Source organism: Furipterus horrens, unplaced genomic scaffold, assembly GCF_987537825.1.
Source record: "Furipterus horrens unplaced genomic scaffold, mFurHor1.1.pri manual_scaffold_3, whole genome shotgun sequence".
NCBI lineage: Eukaryota > Metazoa > Chordata > Mammalia > Chiroptera > Furipteridae > Furipterus > Furipterus horrens.
In genome coordinates, this window is record NW_028327173.1 from 103,367,222 (window position 1) to 103,386,572 (window position 19,351).

The window sequence follows — 19,351 nt, forward strand, 5'->3', positions numbered from 1 at the left end:
TTGAGGGGTTTGACGTATTGAACAAAAAAGGAAAAGAACTCATGGACATGGACAACAGTATGGTGATTGCAGGAGGAGTGGGGGTAGAAGAGGGTTATGGGGGTATATATGGAAATTTAAAAAATACAATAGAAAAGGAACTACTAAAACAAAGAAAGGAAAAATGCCACAATTTCACTAATATGTGGAATTTTTTAAAAATCAAAACACACACACAAAACAGAACATAATTAGACTATAGACACAAAATACAAACTGATGGTTACCCCGGGGGGCATTGGGGGTGGGTGGAAGGATTGAATAAAAAGTTGAAGGGGGTGAAGACCCGGTCAAGATGGTGGCACAGACATACGTGGCTCGCTTCTTCGCACAACCACATCAAAATTACAACTAAAATATAGAAAAACCATCAGTCAGAACTGTCAAATATCAAGTTCAATGCAAGTCTGACAACTACGAAATTAAAGAAACCACATCCATCAAGACACGTAGGAGGGGCACAGACATGTGTGATGGGTAAATATTTGGGAGGGATATTTCAGGAGCGAGGAGTCCCCAGCCCCACACCAGGCCCCCAACAAAGTATTCCAGTGCCAGGAAGATAGGTTCCCACAACTTCTGGCTGCAAAAACCAGTGGGGATTGAGTCAGACGAGGAAATTGCTGGAGCCCCAAGTAGTTCATCTTAAAGAACCCACACATGACTCAATCCCTGTGAGCTCCAGCCCCGGGGTAGCAGGTTGAAAGGCACCAGTGGTATACAGGGAGAAACTGAAGTGTCTGTCATTAAGGCCAGCAGAGGCCATTGTCTCTTTTCAAACCCTCTCCCCACAGATCAGTCAGGCTGGTGCCATTACTGGGACTCCATCAATCTGGAAAACACTGTTTGACACACCCTGGAGATCAACAGAGACTCCGCCCCACCCAACTTACCTGCCCACCCATGCTGTTTTTCCATATGAATGGCTGGTCTTGACTCATTCTTCAGAACTTCCTAAATCGTATCAAACAAGCAACAACTGGCCTCAGTGAACTCCAGGCCCAGCACTACCAGGAGACAGCTTAGATTCATAGCTTGGCTTCATTGGGGAATCTCCAAGCCCGACACAAGTAGCAGCCACCACAGATAGCTATACAGCTCAGGCAGGGTGCCCTACGCAAAACACAGGTTGGGGCTGACCTTGGGCTGCACCACCCAGGAATCCCCAGGGCCAGTGCACCAAGTGGACAGCTACAGACCATGTCAGAGAACCACCACCTTGCCCTTGCACAGCTGATCTTCCACAGAGAGTGGAGGTTAGTGGTCAGTGGTCAGAGCCAGTCCTTGCAGTTGTCTGGCGTGCGTAAATCCTTCTCATTGATCTGCCAACAATAACTAAGGCTCAACTATAAGAGGAGAGTGTATGTACTCAGCCCACAATAAGGGTGCACTTCAAGTATCCAGCTTCAGTGACAGGGGAGGCTGTGCCATGGAACCTATAGAACATCTACTATATTAGGCCACACTACCGAAGCACGGAGACAGAACAGTTCTACCCATACACAGAAACAAACACAGGGAGGCTGTCAGATTGAGGAGGCAAAGAAATATGGCCCAAATGAAACAACAGAACAAAACCCCAGAAAAAGAACTAAACAAAATGGAGGTAGCTAACCTATCAGATACACAGTTCAAAACATCAGTGATCAGGATGCTCAGGGAAATGATTGAGAAGGGCCACAAAATAAAGGAAGAAGTGAAGGTTATACAAAGTGAAATAAAGAAAAATATACAGGGAACTGTTAGAAATAAGGACATAGTGACTCCCAAACCAGTAAAAAGTCATTAGTAACAAAGGGCAAATGTAATTAGAGGGTCTCTGAGAAGGGAGCTGACAGCACTGGCATATCTACAAACCACAGAAGGGGCATTTAGATAACCGTGTTAGATTGTAACTCCGGATTAACCAGTAATGGAGAAACGGGGAAGAAGGAGAGGGGAGGGGGAGCTAATTGCGTTAGGGCGGGGAAGCTAATCGCTCTCACTTTAGGGCAAGGAAGATAATCACTTTAGGGTGGCAATTTCAGGGTGGAAAAGATAATCACTTTAGGGTGGCAATTTCAGGGTGGGGAAGCTAAGACTATAAAACCAGTTTCCTTTGTCTACTTGGTGCGCACATTCTCCTGGCTGTGAGGGTGCGCCCGGCTCTGCAGACTCGTGAATAAAGGCCTCATTTTTCTGCTCAAGTCCTGTGTCCCAGTTTTTATTGTGAGCGTTTCTCACAGAACCAACAGTGATGTGAAGGAAGTCAGGATTCAAATCAGCGATTTGGAACAAAAGAAGAAATAAACAGTCATCCGAAAAAGAAAGAAGAAACAAGAATTTAAAAAAACGAGGCGAAGATTTGGAATCTCTGGGTCAACTTTGAAAGTAGCATCGTTCAAATCATAGGGGTGCCAGAAGGAGAAGAGGAAGAGCAAGAAATTGAAAACTTATTTGAAAAATAATGAAAGAAAACTTCCTTAATTTGGCAAAGGAAACAGACATACAAGTCCAGGAACCACAGAGTCCCAAACAAGTTGGACCCAAAGAGGACCACACCAAGACACATCATAATTAAAATGCTGAAGTTTAAAGATAGAGAATCTTAAAAGCAGCAAGAGTTACCAACAAAGGAATTCCAATAAGACTATCAGCTGATTTCTCAAAAGAAACTTTGCAGGCAAGAAGGGGCTAGCAAGAAGTATTCAAAGTTATGAAAAGCAAGGGCCTACAACCAAGATTACTGTATCTACCTAAGCAATCATTTAGAATGGAAGGGCAGAAAAGTGCTTCCCAGACAAGGTAAAGCTAAAGGAGTTCATCATCACCAAGCCCTTATCATATGAAATATTAAAGGGAGTTACTTAAGAAAATATCAAAACTATAAACATTAAAAGGACAACAAAATCACAACTATAAACAACTGAATGTAAAAAATAAAAACAAGAGACTTCCGGCCAAGATGGAGGCCTAGACTGACATGCTCCATCTCCCTCCACAACTAAGAATACATCTACCACAAAAGCAGAAATAACCAGAAGTTCCAGAAAATAAAGCTATATGGAAGTCCAACATATGAAGTTATAAACAAGTGGTGCTCATCCAGACGGGTAGAAGGGGTGAAGCCGGGACGGAAAGGTCAAGCTGTGCTGGCGGTGGCATCTGCCCGGCTGCTGACCAGACCCATCAGCTCGCAATTCCAATGCCAGGGAAGGCAGACCCCCAGTGCCTTGGACTATGAAGGCCAGAGGGGGTGGGGATGGAGGAAGAAGTTCCCAGTCTCTTAGCGAAGAGTAAACGGCAAGAATCCATCTTGGACCCCTGCCCCAACACAAAATGTCACAGCATGGTGAGAACGGTCGCCCAGTAGTGACGAGTGCATGGGGCTCTGCCCACTAGAGTGTAGGAGGTGAAACAGTCCTGCCCATGAAGCAAAGGTAAACACAAAATGGTCAGGATGGCACAGATCATGATAGAGATCCTGGTGATGCAGCTGACCAGACACCAAATATCTAATCTAATGAAGCAGCAGATAGGACATCTTTCAGTGGCTCAGTTCAGAGCTTTGGTTATAAAAATGCTTACAGACATAATAGCAGATCTTAAACAAGACAGGGAAGGAATGAAGGCTAGTCCTGCTAAAATGAACGAAAGCACGTATGAGACAAGTGGTGAGGGAAAACCAGGGATCAAATCAACAAATCGGAACATGCGGAAGGAATAGTCAACCAGGGCAGAAAGAGGAAATGAAAAGCAAGGAAAATGAAGAGAGGCTCAGAAACCTATGGGACAGCTATAAGCGGGCCAACATCTGAATCATACAGTTGCCAGAAGGTGAAGAAGAACTAGAAATTGAAAGATTATGTCAAAAAATAATAAAGCAGAACTTCCCACACTTGGGGAAGGAAATTAAGACTTACAGGTCCAGGAAGCACAGAGAGTTCCAAAAAAACTGGACACAGGGAGAACCACACCAAGACACATTATCATCACTATGTCAAAAATTAAAGATAAAGAATCTTAAAAGCAGCGAGTGAGAAGAAGAGAATTATGTACAAATTAGTCCCAATTAGACTATCAACTGATTTCTCAAAGAAGACTGCAGGCAAGAAGGGACTGGCAAGAAATATTCAAAGTAATGGAAAGCAAAAACCTACAACCATGATTACTCTATCCAGCGAAGCTGTCATTCAGAATAGAAGAGCAGAGAAAGTGCTTCCAGGACAAAGTAAAACTGAAGGAGTTCATCAGATCCAAACCACTGTTACATGAGATGTTAAAGGGACTTGTTTAGAAAAAAGAGGATCAAAACTATGAACATTAAAATGAAAACTGTAAACAACACAAACAAAGGAACTAAATAGAACAAAGAGCAGAATAGCAGTCAATAGGGGGGAGGGGAGAGGGAGAGAACGGGGATAAGTAAGGGAAGGGTTTAATTAAAGAGCCTGTATAAAAGACTCATGGACATGGACAACGGGGAGGGATATGATTGCGGGAGAGGGGGTGGGTTGGGTGGGGGAGAGAAATTAGGGGAAAAGGGGACAACTGTAATTGAAAAACCAAAAAAAAAAAAAATGAAAACTGTAACACAACAACCAACAACAGAAGCTAGGGAATCGAAAAAAAGGCAAACTAAGTAGGCAACGAGAGTAGAAAAAGAATTATAGGTATAGGGAACATAGTGGGGGAAGGTCAGCTGAGAGGGGGAAGGGAGAAAAGGGAGGGAGATGGTACAGGAATTAAGAAGCATAGTAGGAAGAAGCAGAGTAGATAGGAAGATGTTGAGAAGAACTATATGCACAATCAATGGGCATGGACTAAGGGGGGGGCAACTGGATGGAGAGGGGTCACTGGGTGGAGGGGAACAAAGGGCAAAGAAATTGGGACAATTAACAGAATAATCAATAAAGCATATTAAAAATAAGAAATAAAATTAATAAGTAAAAAATAAAAACAAAAACAAAGTAAGCAAACAACCAGAACAGGAACAGAATCATAGGTATGGGCATCATTTGGAGGGTTATCAGCTGGGAGGGGGAAGAGGGAGGAAGGGGTTAATGGTGTTCAGATCAAGAAGCATACTTGGTAGGAACAAAATAGAGGGATGTTAAGAACAGTATAGGAGTTCTGACTGGTGTGACTCGGTGGATTAGGTGCCAGCCTGTGAAATGAAAGGTTGCCGGATCAATTCCCAGTCAGGGCACATGCTTGGGTTACAGGCCAGTCCCCCAGTTGATGGGCTGTGCAAGACGCAACTTGAGGTTTCTCTCTCTTTCTCTCTCCCCTCTCTCTAAAAATAAATATTTTTTTTAAATAGTATTGGAAAGGGTGAAGCCAAAGAACATACATGCACAACCCATGGACATGAAGTGAGGGGGGAGAGATTGCTGAAAGGAAGGGGAGTACACGGTGGATCGGAGCAAAGGGGGAAAAAATGGGAAAACTGTAACATAATCATTAAAATATACTTTTAAAAAATAGTTGAAAGGGAATATAGTCAATAATACTGTGATACCTGAATGGTATGGATGGTTACTAGACTTAAGTGTGGTGAGCACACCAAAAAGTATATAAAAAATGTAAAGCCCTGGCTGGTGTGGCTCTGGGGATTGAGTGAAGGCCTGCAAACTGGAAGGTCACCAGTTTGATTCCCATTCAGGGCACATGCCTGGGTTGTGGGCCAGGACCCCAGCTGGGGGCATGCTAGAGGCAACTGATCAATGTTTCTCTCCCTTTCTTTCTCCCTTCCTTCCCCTCTCTCTAAAAATAAATAAAATCTTTTTAAAATAAATTTAAAAATAAAAATGTTGAATCACTATGTTGTACAACTGAAACTAATATAATATTGTATCCTAACTATACTTTAATTAAAAAAAAACAACTTTAAAAAACCCACAGTGAGATACCACTTCACACTCACTAAAATGGCCAAAACCAAAAGACAAAATAACAAATGCTCTCATGGATGAGAATAAACTGGAATCCTTTTTCACTGATGTGAGAATGTAAAATGATGTATGTAGTCACTTTGGAAACACTATTTCCTCCAAAAAATTAAACACAGAGCTATCATATGACCCAGCAAGCAAGTCTACTCCTAGTTATACACCCAACAGGGATGAAAGCAAATGTCCACATAAAACTTAAACTCAAATGTTCAGAGCAGCTTTATTCACAACAGTGAAAAAGTAGAAACAACCTGAATGGCCATGAATTGATGAATTAATGAATGGATTTTTTTAAATGTGGAATATCCCTATTTAAATTATTCAGCAATAAAAAAAAATACTGATACATGCTACAACATGAACATTGAAAATATCACATTAAAGAAACCAGTCACTTCATACATACTGAATATTATATAATTCTATTTATATGAAAAGTCCAGAATAGGCAACTCCACAGAGACAGAAAGTAGATTAGTTGTCTAGGGCTGAGGCGAGCTGAGGCAGAAATGAGAAGAGATACCTAATAGGCAGGTTTTTTATTACTGAGATAGTGAAAATATTCTAAAATTGGCTGGGATGAGGGTAGCACAACTTTTCTAATGTATTAAAAATAATTGAATTGTATACTTCAAAAAACTTAAAGAGGCCCCCTCCAATGTGTGAGGACAGAGCAAGAAGATGGCTGTCTGTGAACCAGGAAGTGGGCTCTCACCAGACACTGAATCTGTCACAGGCCTGATCCTGGATTTCCCAGAGTCAAGAACTATTCGATGTGTGCCCACTGTTTCCTTCATGACTTGGCAGGCCATTGTGATGGTACTTCACCTTTTCCCTTTTTCTGAGATGGATTAAGATCCAACAGGCCTTTCTTCTCATTACCAGATGCATAAGCTTTGTGTATGTGGCCAGGCCTCCCTTTTTACTTCACCTGTGTCAGTTCCAGAAATTGCTGAGGCAGATGTACATCTTGAAAGAGATGGATTCTAATACAATCATTCAAAGATTCCCCACAATTGGTCAACTGTTGGTCAAAATTTGCTCGAGTTTTTTAAAAAGATTTTATTTATTTTTAGAAAGAAGAAGGAAGGAAGAAAGAGCAGGAGAGAAACATCAACGTGCAAGAGAAACATAACTGGTTGCCTCTCCCATGCCCGCAACTGGGGACCTGGCCTTCACCCAGGCATGTGCCCTGACTGGCAATCAAACCAGCAACCTTTCCGTTCCCAGGCTAACACTCAATCCACTGAGCTACACCTGTACGGGCACCAAATATTCCCTGTAAAAAGTTTCAATATGTTAAGTATGTAAGGGCTTTAAATGTTCTTTGTAAGAAGTAGCAAGGACTTACTAAAAAGGCCTTGGAAAAAGGAATGTAAGAAGGAGTGTTACAGCAATTAGTGATTTACAAGCTAAAAGCACCTCAGCCTCTATCACCGTCCATTTACTTGGGTCTGGTTTATAACATTTGTGAAGGTTGTGCTTTGCAGAATGTCTAGCCCTTTGAAAATAAATTGCTTTGCAGGGAGTTCATCCCTGGCTGAAGAGCTATGCTGCCACCGGAGATAACCTTATAGCCTTGCAAATTTCTGTTCCTGTTACTGCCAAGACATTCCTGCAGTCCTACCCAGTCCCCTCTTCCTAAGGCTGTTTCCCGCCAAAGAAGAAACAAAGAGACTGCACCAGTATAAAAACCCAGCATTTAGACTCCATTGTAGGTTGGAGCATGTTAGAGACCAGCTCAGGGTCTTCCCAACTCACGGCCATCATTAAAAATCCTTTGCTTACTTTATATACTGCTTCAGAGTGTTCAATCTCACCTATGTAGCCGTAACACACCAACTTGCTGGAATATTTTTATCTTAGCATGTGATGAAAGCCAAAAAAATTCCAATACCGTGCTTATGTTGTTTAAGAAAAGAACCACAGAATTCTGACAAATTGAGGTTTAACTCTTGGGCACACAGGGTTATTTTAAATACTTTCAGCATTCAGGTCTGATACACAAAATTGTCCAGAAAGTATCCAGTCATGTAATATGAAAAATAGAGACATTTGTTGAAGAAGATACAAGAAGCATTGTACACAGGACAATGATGCCTCAACCTCTTTAAAGTAGGCACCTTGGAACCTCAGTTCTCCCAACTGCAACATGATGTTCCTTCTGCTATCATAGCAGATGCCACAGAAGGAATTTTGCCATGACACAGTTCATGCCAAGATCCTGCGTCAAAATCTTGGACACAGTAGTTTTGGGAATCCCCAGATCAGTTTCTAGTTCTCACACTGTTAGTTACCCATCTTTGTTGATTGCAGCCTGTACACGTTCAACACTCTGAGGTGTTCTGCTTGTTGCGGGCCTTCCAGAACATGAATCACTTTCAACAGATTCTCAACCATCTTTGAAGAGTTTGTGCCACACTTTTATTTGTGCTGCACTCATTGCATCTTTCCCAAAAGCCTTCTGAATCATCCGAATAGTTTCTGCTTACATGGAGTAATGGTCAAGCTTAATGAAAAATTTGATTGAGATTTGTTGCTCTACTCAATCAGTCATTTTGAATGCAACGACCACACAGTACACATGGCTCACTCAATGGCGTCTACCACACCCACTGACTAGTACAGCGAAGTTGTCGTTGTTCATGTGTGAGGAGTTCAGTCCACTTTCCTTGGCTGCCAGATTATATCAATGTCCCGCAAACCATTCTCATTATATTAACATGTTGCATACCAGGGAATTTAAATGCCTTTTAGAAATGGCGAGAATTCTCGCCACCTGTAAGCAATGTGTTAACAACGGCCATATTTTTTCCGGACAGACCTCATGAAAGATGCTGGTCTTTTTACACAAGGTCTAGGGCATGCACCCACAGATTACTATCCTGGTTTGTTTAAAAACATAGTTTTATCATTAGTGTGTGAACTTAGATAGAATCATCTTAATGGATTTAACACTCAAAGGCAGAAAATGAAAAACTATAATATCAATGAGATAACATCAGATTAGGGGGAAAAGAGAATTATATAAATAGTTGCTGATGGAAACATAAACAGGTACAACCCCTTTGGGGAATAATTTGGTAGCACCCTGCTATTTCTTCTGATAAGTTAAGGATACAAAAACAGAACTATCTGTATAAGATAGACTCCACCCTGTTGTATATTTATACAGAAATAAATAAATGGTGGTGTATTTGTAGGCTGGAATGCTACACAGCAATTAAAATGAATAAACTAGACCAACATTTTCCAAATACATAAATCTCAAAAATATAATAATGAAGCAAAAAAGTTATAAAAAGATATCCACACTGTCACTACTTAAGGAAAATTTTAAAATACTAAAAAAAAAAAAATACACACATCTGAACACAAAATAATGATAAAACATGACATAAAGGAACTATCCCAATTTCAGGGGAGTACTTATCTTGGGAAGAAGAGGAAATGGGATAAGAGTGTTTCAACCGTAATGAAAATATTTTTAAAATATCAAATAGATATACTGATATTAGCATTTTAGAATATGAACAATGGGAACATGGTTGATGTTATAGTAATTCTGTTTTTAACTGTCGTATTTTATAAATTAAGCTTTTAAAAACTAAAATAATGTTACCTAGTGTTAGGGATAAAGAAGCAAGCCAGTGACTCTGAAACCAGTAGGAGATAATTAACAGATGAGTCATGGAAAAGGGGAGAGGAAATGACATTCCACAGCTCCTCACACATATCTCTGGGGTCAAAAGGAGGAAGATTGTTGTCACCAAACACAGAGAAATGGGAAGATGTAGCTAGATAACTTTGCCTGTGCGTGACAAACACATTCTTCAAGTGCAAAGAGATCCACCAGGTGTCATGGAGGCACCCCCGCTCCCGTCATTGGCACCAGCTTGACCTCATCATCACCAGAAGAACGGATATTGGCAGCACCGTCCTCACCCGCAGCTACCACAGTGCAGACTGCGACACGGACCATGCCCTCGTGGTAAGCAAGGTGCGCATAATGCCGAAGAGGTTGCACCACTCCAAGATGAAGGGTCGCCCACGCATCAACACCAGTTGTGCCAGCAACCCAGTTAAGACCCAGCAATTCATCAACAAGATGGAAGATGCACTCGGCGAGGGAGTGGCGGCAGATGACATTATCGAATCTAATTGGCTACGTCTCCGCGACGCCATATACAACTCCGCCATTATTGCTTACGGGAAGAAAGAGCGGAAGAACGCTGACTGGTACGAGGCTCACTGGGAAGAAATGGAACCCGTGATCGAGGCTAAGAGGAAGGCCCTACTGGCTTACAAGGCCACACCCACTCCCAGTACACTTCAAGCTCTACGGGCTGCCAGGAACAAAGTCCAGAAGACCGCCCGCCACTGTGCCAACACCTATTGGCTAAACCTGTGCAGAAGCATTCAGGAAGCCGCCGATATAGGCAACGCACGAGGAATGTATGAGGGTATCAAGAAGGCAACAGGCCCAATCCCCTCCAAGATCGCCCCCCTTAAGTCCAAGACAGGTGAGGTCATCACTGACCAGGAACAGCAAATGCGGCGGTGGACCGAGCACTACCTCGAGCTGTACGCAACGAAGAACACCGTAACAGACACTGCTCTTAGAGCCATCCCAGACCTACCAATCATGGAGGAGCTAGACACCCCACCTACTGCGGCAGAGCTCGGCAAAGCCATCGACCGCCTTGCTTGCGGGAAAGCACCAGGAAGCGACGGAATCCCTCCAGAAATCCTAAAGAGCGGGAAACCAGTCCTGCTACAGCCGCTCCACCATCTACTCTGTCTCTGCTGGAAGGAGGGTTACATCCCCCAGGATATGAGAGACGCCAACATTATCACCATGTACAAGAACAAAGGAGACCGCAGCGACTGCAACAACTACCGGGGCATCTCTCTCCTCAGCGTCGTCGGCAAAGTATTCGCCCGGGTCGCTCTTGCCCGCCTGCAGACCCTTGCTTCCCGCGTCTACCCAGAGTCCCAGTGTGGCTTCAGAGCTGGCCGATCAACAGTGGACATGATCTTCTCCCTACGCCAGCTGCAGGAGAAGTGTCACGAGCAGCATAAACCACTCTACCTCGCCTTTATTGACCTCACGAAGGCGTTTGATCTGGTCAGTCGAAGCGGACTCTTCAGCTTGCTACGGAAGATTGGCTGTCCACCACATCTGCTTGCTGTGGTCATGTCCTTTCACGACAACATGCACAGCACGGTGTCCTACAACGGCGCAACCTCTGAGGCCTTCCCAGTCAGCAGCGGAGTAAAGCAGGGCTGCGTCCTCGCGCCTACGCTGTTCGGAATCTTCTTCTCCATGCTCCTCCAATACGCCTTTAAGGACTGCAGCGAGGGTGTCTTCATTCACACCAGATCCGATGGCAAGCTCTACAACCTGGCCCGTCTACGAGCCAAGACCAAAGTCAAAGAGGTGCTCATCCGTGAGATGCTCTTCGCCGACGACGCAGCTTTGACATCACACTCCGAAGAGGGACTCCAGCAGCTAGTCACTTGCCTTTCCCACGCATGCAAGGAGTTCGGACTAGCCATCAGCCTGACGAAGACGAATGTTATGGCTCAAGGCACGGGGACTCCCCCATGCATCACCATCGACGGATACACCCTGGAGGTTGTCAACGACTTCACTTACCTCGGGTCCACCATCTCGAGCTCTCTGTCAGTCGACTTGGAGGTCAACCGGAGAATCGCCAGGGCAGCCACAGTTATGGCCAGACTGAACCGGCGAGCGTGGAACAATTCCAGCCTCACTGAGAAAACCAGACTGCGCATCTACCAAGCCTGCGTACTCAGCACTCTCCTCTATGGCAGCGAGACGTGGACCACCTACGCAAGGCACGAAAGGAAACTCAACAGCTTCCACATGAGGTGCCTGCGACGCGTCCTGCATGTCGCCTGGCAGGATAAGGTCCCCAACACCGAGGTGCTGAAGCGAGCCAACATGAGCAGTTTGCATGCAGTTCTTAGTGAGAGACGCCTCAGGTGGCTCGGCCATGTCAAAAGAATGGATGCAGGCCGTATCCCCAAAGACCTCCTCTACGGCGAGCTAGCAGAAGGCAAGAGGATGACAGGGCGCCCAAAACTGCGGTTCAAAGACATCTGCAAAAAGGACATGACACAATGCTCCATCAATCTCAACACATGGGAAGTTCAAGCAGACGACCGCCTAGCCTGGAGGCTCGCGGTCAGGCAAGGTACGTCACGCGCGGAGGCTGCGCGCAACGAGGAGGCGGTCCAGAAAAGATCGAGGCGGAAGCAGCGTCAACAGCAGCAACAACGGCCATCTGCCTTCACCTGTACCAAGTGCGGCAGGGATTGTCACTCCCGAGTCGGACTGCACAGCCATTCTCGGCGGTGCAGATAGACTCTCAGGAAGCTACGCCATCGTCTCTCGAGACAGACGGCTGCCAACGACGACGAAATTGGATAGACCTATAAATAGATTACCCTTAGTTAATCACACCCTGAATTAAGTACATAATCACGTTATATTGTGAACCAGGATTAACCAGTAATGGAGAAACAGGGGAGAAGGAGAGGGGTGAGGGAGCTAATCGCATTAGGGAGGGGGAGCTAATCGCATTAGTATAAAACCAGTTTTCTTTGTCTACTTCATGCACACACGCTCCTGGCTGGCCAACTCTGCAGACTTGTGAATAAATGGCTCACTTTTCTGCTCAAGTCCTGTGTCCTGGTGTTTTATTGTGAGCGTTTCTCACACTAGTAAAACAATAAAAGTAAAAAGATAATATTTATAATAAATTCCTTCTTTCCTGTAAAAAGCAGTAGTTATGACTTTTTAAAAAAACTGATTAATACTCTCTTCCTCCAGTTTTATTCCATATCTCAGGAAAAAAAAACTGCATTTTGCTCTTGATTAAAACCCTACTGCATGCCTCCCACATCAAAACTATCTCCAAGATCTATTGATCCAATCTCTTAAATATATTTAGAATCCACCCATGTATCTTTATCTCTAAGGCCCTCATCCTAATACCATCCTGATGGTTCAGACTACCACCAATGCCATCACACTCTACTCTCTCTCAACAACTAGTGACAGCTTTTAATATCCATATGTAAATTACTTCCAAATTTAGATACATATCCAAGAACTATGTTCTGACTGCCAGGATGATGTAATGTAATGTAACTACTTACATTATATCTCCATTTAACACTCAAACCAAATCCATTCCAAATGAAAATTACAACCTTTCTCCCTAAATCCATTCTTTCTCCAAGCTGTACAAACCAGAAATGAGGGAATCATTTAGACACCTTATTCTCTCTAGACCACATCCAACTTACCATACCACTCTACTCTATTTTACCTCCAAAATAAATCTCTAATCTATTCATTTCCATTTGTCTGCTATCACCCCTGCACTACTACAGTAAAATATCCTATCTGGTCTCCCAACTTCCATACTTGTTCCACTCAAATCCATTTATTTGAGCACACATTAAATTATGCAATTCCTCTGCTTTAAAAATCTTGAGAGTTAGGAAAAAAAAAACCCACAGAGTTACCTACCACATTTCCCTTAAATGATTATATGTCATATTAGAATATTTCAGACTAGAATGTACCCCAAATCACTGGGCTAACCTCTACTAATCCTTAACGGTTTAACTTAATGTTACTTTCTCAGGAAAACCTTGTCTGATCTCCCAATCTACCCCAATTAGGTGTTCATATTGTAAGAATATTATTCACTTAACTTTATAAAATTATATTATATAGGTACTCAAATCTCCTTCTAATAAACTACGCATGGCAAGGACCATACATATTTTACTTACTTCTATATATTCAGCATTGAGCATGCAAATGCATATTAACAGGTATTCAAATACGTGTTGGAAATAAATGAAATCACATGACAAAATGTGTAAATAACACAACGAAAGACCATAAAGTAATTTTTAGAGTCTGATTAAACTAGAGATTAATTAAATCAGAGTAATCCTTTGTACTTCATTTTTTAAACTTTTAAAAAAATGTTTATTGATTTTAGAGAAAAAAAGGAAGGAGGGAGGGAGAAAGAAGAGAGAGAGAGGGAAGAGAGAGAAAAGGGAGGGATATCGGCACCCCAACCAGGGATGGAACCCACAACCTAGGTATATGCCCTGACCAAGAATCAAATCCCCAACCTTTTGGGATTTTCCAACTAACTGAGCCACACCAGCCAGTGCTGTACTTCATTTTTAAATTACATATAACTTTATTGTGTTTACTGTAGATTACAGATACATGTAACCCCCATATAACACGTTGTTAGGTTCCTAACAAACGCCGTGTTATGCGAATCCATGTTATATGAAACAAAGAACTAGTACAAAAAGGGGAGTTAGGTTCCAAAAATTTAAAAAACATACTATTATATTTTTACTATTTAGAGAAATATCTTTATTAAAGCAATTTTCATCGGAAGTATTACATATTAATATGAACTGGGTAATGTTTTCTTTGTCATCAGTACTAAGCTCCATTAACCAAATGCATTTTCTTTTTGACAAGATATCCTCATCTTCTGAACTTTCTTCAGCATTATCTTGATTTCTATGCTCTACTTTTTGCAAAAAATCTGTTATTTTAGATTGCTTGCTTTTAACTGAGAGATCTTTATAAATTTTGTTATACAGTGCTAAGTATTTTTGAAGTTCTCTCTTAAATTTTGTGTTCCTTTCAGTGCAAGGATCTTTGTTTAAGAAATATGACTCTGTTTGGCTAAGTCTAGGCCTTTCTTTACATTTTTTAGAGTAAACTGCGTAATTTCTTCGTTTTCAGCAGTGCTGTCATATCCTAAGTTATCTTGCACATTCCAGATGTCATTTCCACCAAAACTGCTTCATCAGTTTCTTCTTCTACCAGCAATTCTTAGATATCTACTACAGTCATATCATGTTAAGAGCGAAACCGTATTCTAGAAGTCCCGTGTTATATGGGGACTGTATATCCTTATGACTGTTTATATTCTTTTTTATCCCATGAAGTATTAGCAAAGGAATCTTTCAAATGTAATAATTTTTTATGCTGTCACTCTTTTGTTTAAAAACCTGTAATACTCAACCTGACTTTTCACTATTTTCTTTCCTAAACAGGCTAATAAGTTGACAAGCTGACAAATCACTCCTTCCTAAAAACCCCTCATCTCCAATTCCTTGTACCTGGAATGCCCTTCCCAATCCTCTCCTTCTCTTTAAATTCTATCTCTTAGTCATATGCCAAGCTAAGAATCTCCTTGAACTTTTCCCCAGTGGTTTTAGGGTAAACTAATCTTTTCCTAAAATTCTATGGTAATTATGATGTCATTATTTGGACAAAAAGAGATACTCATTTTTTTTTTAAATGTTTATTTCATGTGTAAAAAAATATATTACCAACTAGAATTTCAACAGAAATGGTGTATTACATATACTTTGGTTCTTTTTGTACTCCTACCTAGTGAATACTTGATAAATTCATGCATTACCTCCTTTAAAAATAAAAAATCCCAAAGATAAAGGCCAATGTTCTGAACTGAATATTGGTGAGTCGACAAGAAAACTTCTTACATAAGTATCTGAAACAACAAATCTAGAATACCTCCTTTAAAAAGTATGCTTTACCAGCTGATTTTGTTTTACTTCTTAAGCAAGGATAGGATGGTATTAGAATAAACACAACATAGGATAGTCTGAAATGTAAAAAGTACACCTACATATTAAAAACATCAGTTTATATTTTTCTCAGCCACACATTTTTCCCCTTTAATTGTTCTTATAAATTGTGTTTGTTTCCTTCTGACCTTGTCTTGACACACTTATCAAAAATGATAAAAATGAAATACCTTGTAGTATTTAAATTTTGTAAATGTTGGTGTTCAGAGAACATAAACATTTCTGAATTCTCAATCTAGTATTTAGCTCTTACCTGCAATTTCTGATGTATTTGTAATAATTCATCATATATCTGATTGACGTGATGTGGAAGTAAACTCTGCTTATTTGAGGCTTTCGATGTTGGAGAGCTGACATGTTTCAAAGGAGAGTCACTTGCATCACTACAACATTCAGTACAATTTCTTGAATTTGAGGCCAAATTAGATGGCCAGGCAACTGCTAAGAAAATAAAATTTTATTTATAAACTTTATTAATTTACAGTTTTAAATATTTGTGGATAAGGTAATCTTCAGGAAGAGCTACTTTAAATTTGAATTATATAATAGTATTGTTAAGTTCCAAGTAATATATGCAAAAATAAAGAATGAACAGCAAAGGTAATAAAATGTAACACTTGGAAAATTTGAATGAAGGCCACATAGAATTCTTTATGCTCTTTTTGCAACTTTTTGGTAACTCTAAAATTATTTCAAAATAGATTTTAAAGTGCACGAAAACATTCATGTATTAACCACCTGGGCCTAGAAATAAAGTTATCTCAGAAACTACTAATCATATATTCCCCCTTCTCTCTTAACCCAAATTAAGTGTTAATCATTGTTTCACTTCTAATTTTTACTACCTATATAAATGGCCTTGTTTTTTACCTGTTTTAACTTTATACAATATCTGTAATTATATAATCATGTAATGCAACTTCTATAACCTCCTCCTTTAAATAATATGTTCTTTTGATGCCAGAATTATCTTCACTGCTTTATCCTATTTTATATTTTTATATGCCAGGAGAAGAGATGCACAGAAGTTATCAGTGTGGCAACAAAGTGTTCTCAAAATATTGCAGCTAAGAGGAGGGCACCATTTCTGATTACCTCTTTCCTTGAAATCCTAACAGAAATATGCAGCCCGGCAGAGATAAACTATTAGTTCACTGCCCAAGAAAGACACATCTTAAGTAGTCTGGAGTATTTTCTTAAAATATTAAAGGATTTGTCAAATACTACCACAATATTTTACTCACTTCCTAACAAATGCTGACATGAAAAAGAATTAAAGAAATTACAGTAAGTACTCAATTGATTAAATTCTTTTTATTAGTTTTGACAGTTTAGGAACACTACTGGAAAATAATAAAGTTTATTTTTCTCTTTTACTTTAGTTTGATAATAAGCACAGTAACTATCTCATGGCTTATAAAAATTCAGAACACAGAAACAGAGATGATTGAGGACAGATTTTATTACTACGGGGTAAGTTTTATGTGTACTGCTTCACATAGTGACTATTTAAATGATGAATCTAAAATGAATATTTCATTTACCTTTTCCTACTTCTTTAACAGATTGCTTGGTTACTTTGAAGCTACTAACTCTATGATCATTTTCAATTAACTCTTCTTCTGTCTCCCGTCGCTTCAAATTATGAAAAGAATGCAGTTCTTCATCTAGGCTTTAAAAAAATAAATATCACAGCATCCTGGAAGTTTTCTATAGCACATTAAGAAGATAAAACTGCTTTTAAAATATTAGTAGCATCACAATCAGGAAAAATGTTTCAAGTAAACATTTAAATCCAAAAACATATTTTTTAAAGTAACATTACTCATCCTGAAAGCTCAACAGAAGTATCTGCCTACATACATAAAAGTGCTTAACTGGAAACTGCATTTACCTCTAGAATGCTCTACAGTACTACTGCCAATCTTTCTTTTGATTCCTAATACTTCTGTGTGATATATAACAGGTACTGTTATCTATCATTTTGGCTAAAAGAATTATTCTTTAATGTAAGGAAACTGAACCCTAAAGCATTTAAATAACAGGTGATATAACTAGTAAAAGGTGGGAGAGAACTAGACTCCCAAGTGTTCTCAACAAACAGATGTTCTCAAAAATTGAAATTTCTCAAGCAGTACTGTTCAAAAAGAATATAGTGCTAGCCATATAAGGTAATTTAAAATTTTCTAGTAGCCACATTAAACACATTAAAAATATAAAAAGATGTGAAATTTAACAATGTTGTTTTTAACCCAGTATATCTTAAAAGATTATCATTTTAACATGTAATCAATATCTTAAAATTCTTTAACTATCTTCTTAAATCTGATGCCTATTTTAGACGGAATTCCAACATATTGGGTTGGCCAAAAGTCCATATGGTTTTTTCTGTCAAGTAAAAGACATATTTTTCATTTTCACCAATAACTACTGATTTAGCTATTTTGAGTACGTTGGCTATATCCTGCATGGTAGAATGGTAGAACGTTGACTGTTCTCAATTAATGTTTTGATTTGAGAGCTATCAACTTTAACTGGTCTACCCAACTGTGGAGCATCATCCATCAAGAAATCTCCAGCACAAAACATCACAAACCATTTTTGACACATTTGATCAGTCACAGCAACTTCTCCATACACTGCAGAAATCTTTTCATGCGTTTCAGTTGTGTTTTTACCTTTCTTGAAATAACAAAGCATAATATATCAAAAATGCTGCTTATTTTCTTCCATCTTCAATATTAAAATGGCTACACAAAAAATCACCAATTTTGGTGAGTTTTATTTTAAATGCACTCCAATATGACAACTGTCACAATACAATCTAACAAAACTGTTTCAAATGAAGTTAAAGATAACTAAAAGTTACTAGAGCCATCTTACAAAAATAATTTTTAAAAACTTTTTGGTTAATCTAACTCCTCAATTCAGACAAGCCCTATTTCAATTACTCCACAGCCACATGTGGTTTCTGTGCTAGAGAGTACTATAATTCTAGACTAGATCATAACTAGGGATTGTGAAAAACTGTCCAATGTTATAAGAACCTTCACAGTCCAAAAGTTTTATATTATAATTTGAAATTATACCTAGAAACAAAGAATTATAAAAACTATCAGTTAAATATAAGAAAATAATTCCTAATTACTCAATTAAGGCAATTTTCAATTTCCTTACTCTATATTCAATTTACCTCATGTCCAACTCTTGAATTCAGATCAACTAGGTTACTCTGTGAGTGCCAAAGAATAATAACAATGATGATGATAATAGTGTATTTAAATGCTTTTCTATGTGCTGAACACTGTTCTAAGTGCCATACATGGATTCATTTAAGTAGAGAACGAAGCAATTACAAAAAAAATTCAAGCTCCCAAATATCAATTACATTAATAACATACAATATTTTAGGTACAATTTCTTTTTTTCCTCTTCATAATTATCTAAACATCTTATCTTCCATATGTCTATATCTTTATGGTGGATATTTCAAAATGTTTACTCCTCCTTGATACCCATAGCACTTCTGACACACCTTTTTGTCATTTAGTAAAATTCAATTTGGAAATTTATTTCACCTTATCTTCTGGTTTTTATACTTGTTTTACCCAGGGTAAAATCTCCTATACAAAACTGCTAATGCCTCATACCCCAGGACTGTATCATACATATTTAGTAGTTACCAT

General features: G+C 39.8%; 1 protein-coding gene across 1 annotated transcript in view; it reads right to left on the minus strand.

The window, feature by feature from the left end:
• CCDC138 (coiled-coil domain containing 138) overlaps positions 1-19,351 on the minus strand; it is a 193,773-nt gene that overhangs the window by 169,761 nt on the left and 4,661 nt on the right. The window contains exons 4-5 of the mRNA XM_090269933.1: positions 17,210-17,337; positions 15,919-16,106 (exon numbers count right to left, since the gene is read on the minus strand). Of these exons, the coding sequence (XP_090126059.1) occupies positions 15,919-16,106; positions 17,210-17,337 (316 nt within the window). The remainder of the gene's footprint in view (positions 1-15,918; positions 16,107-17,209; positions 17,338-19,351) is intronic.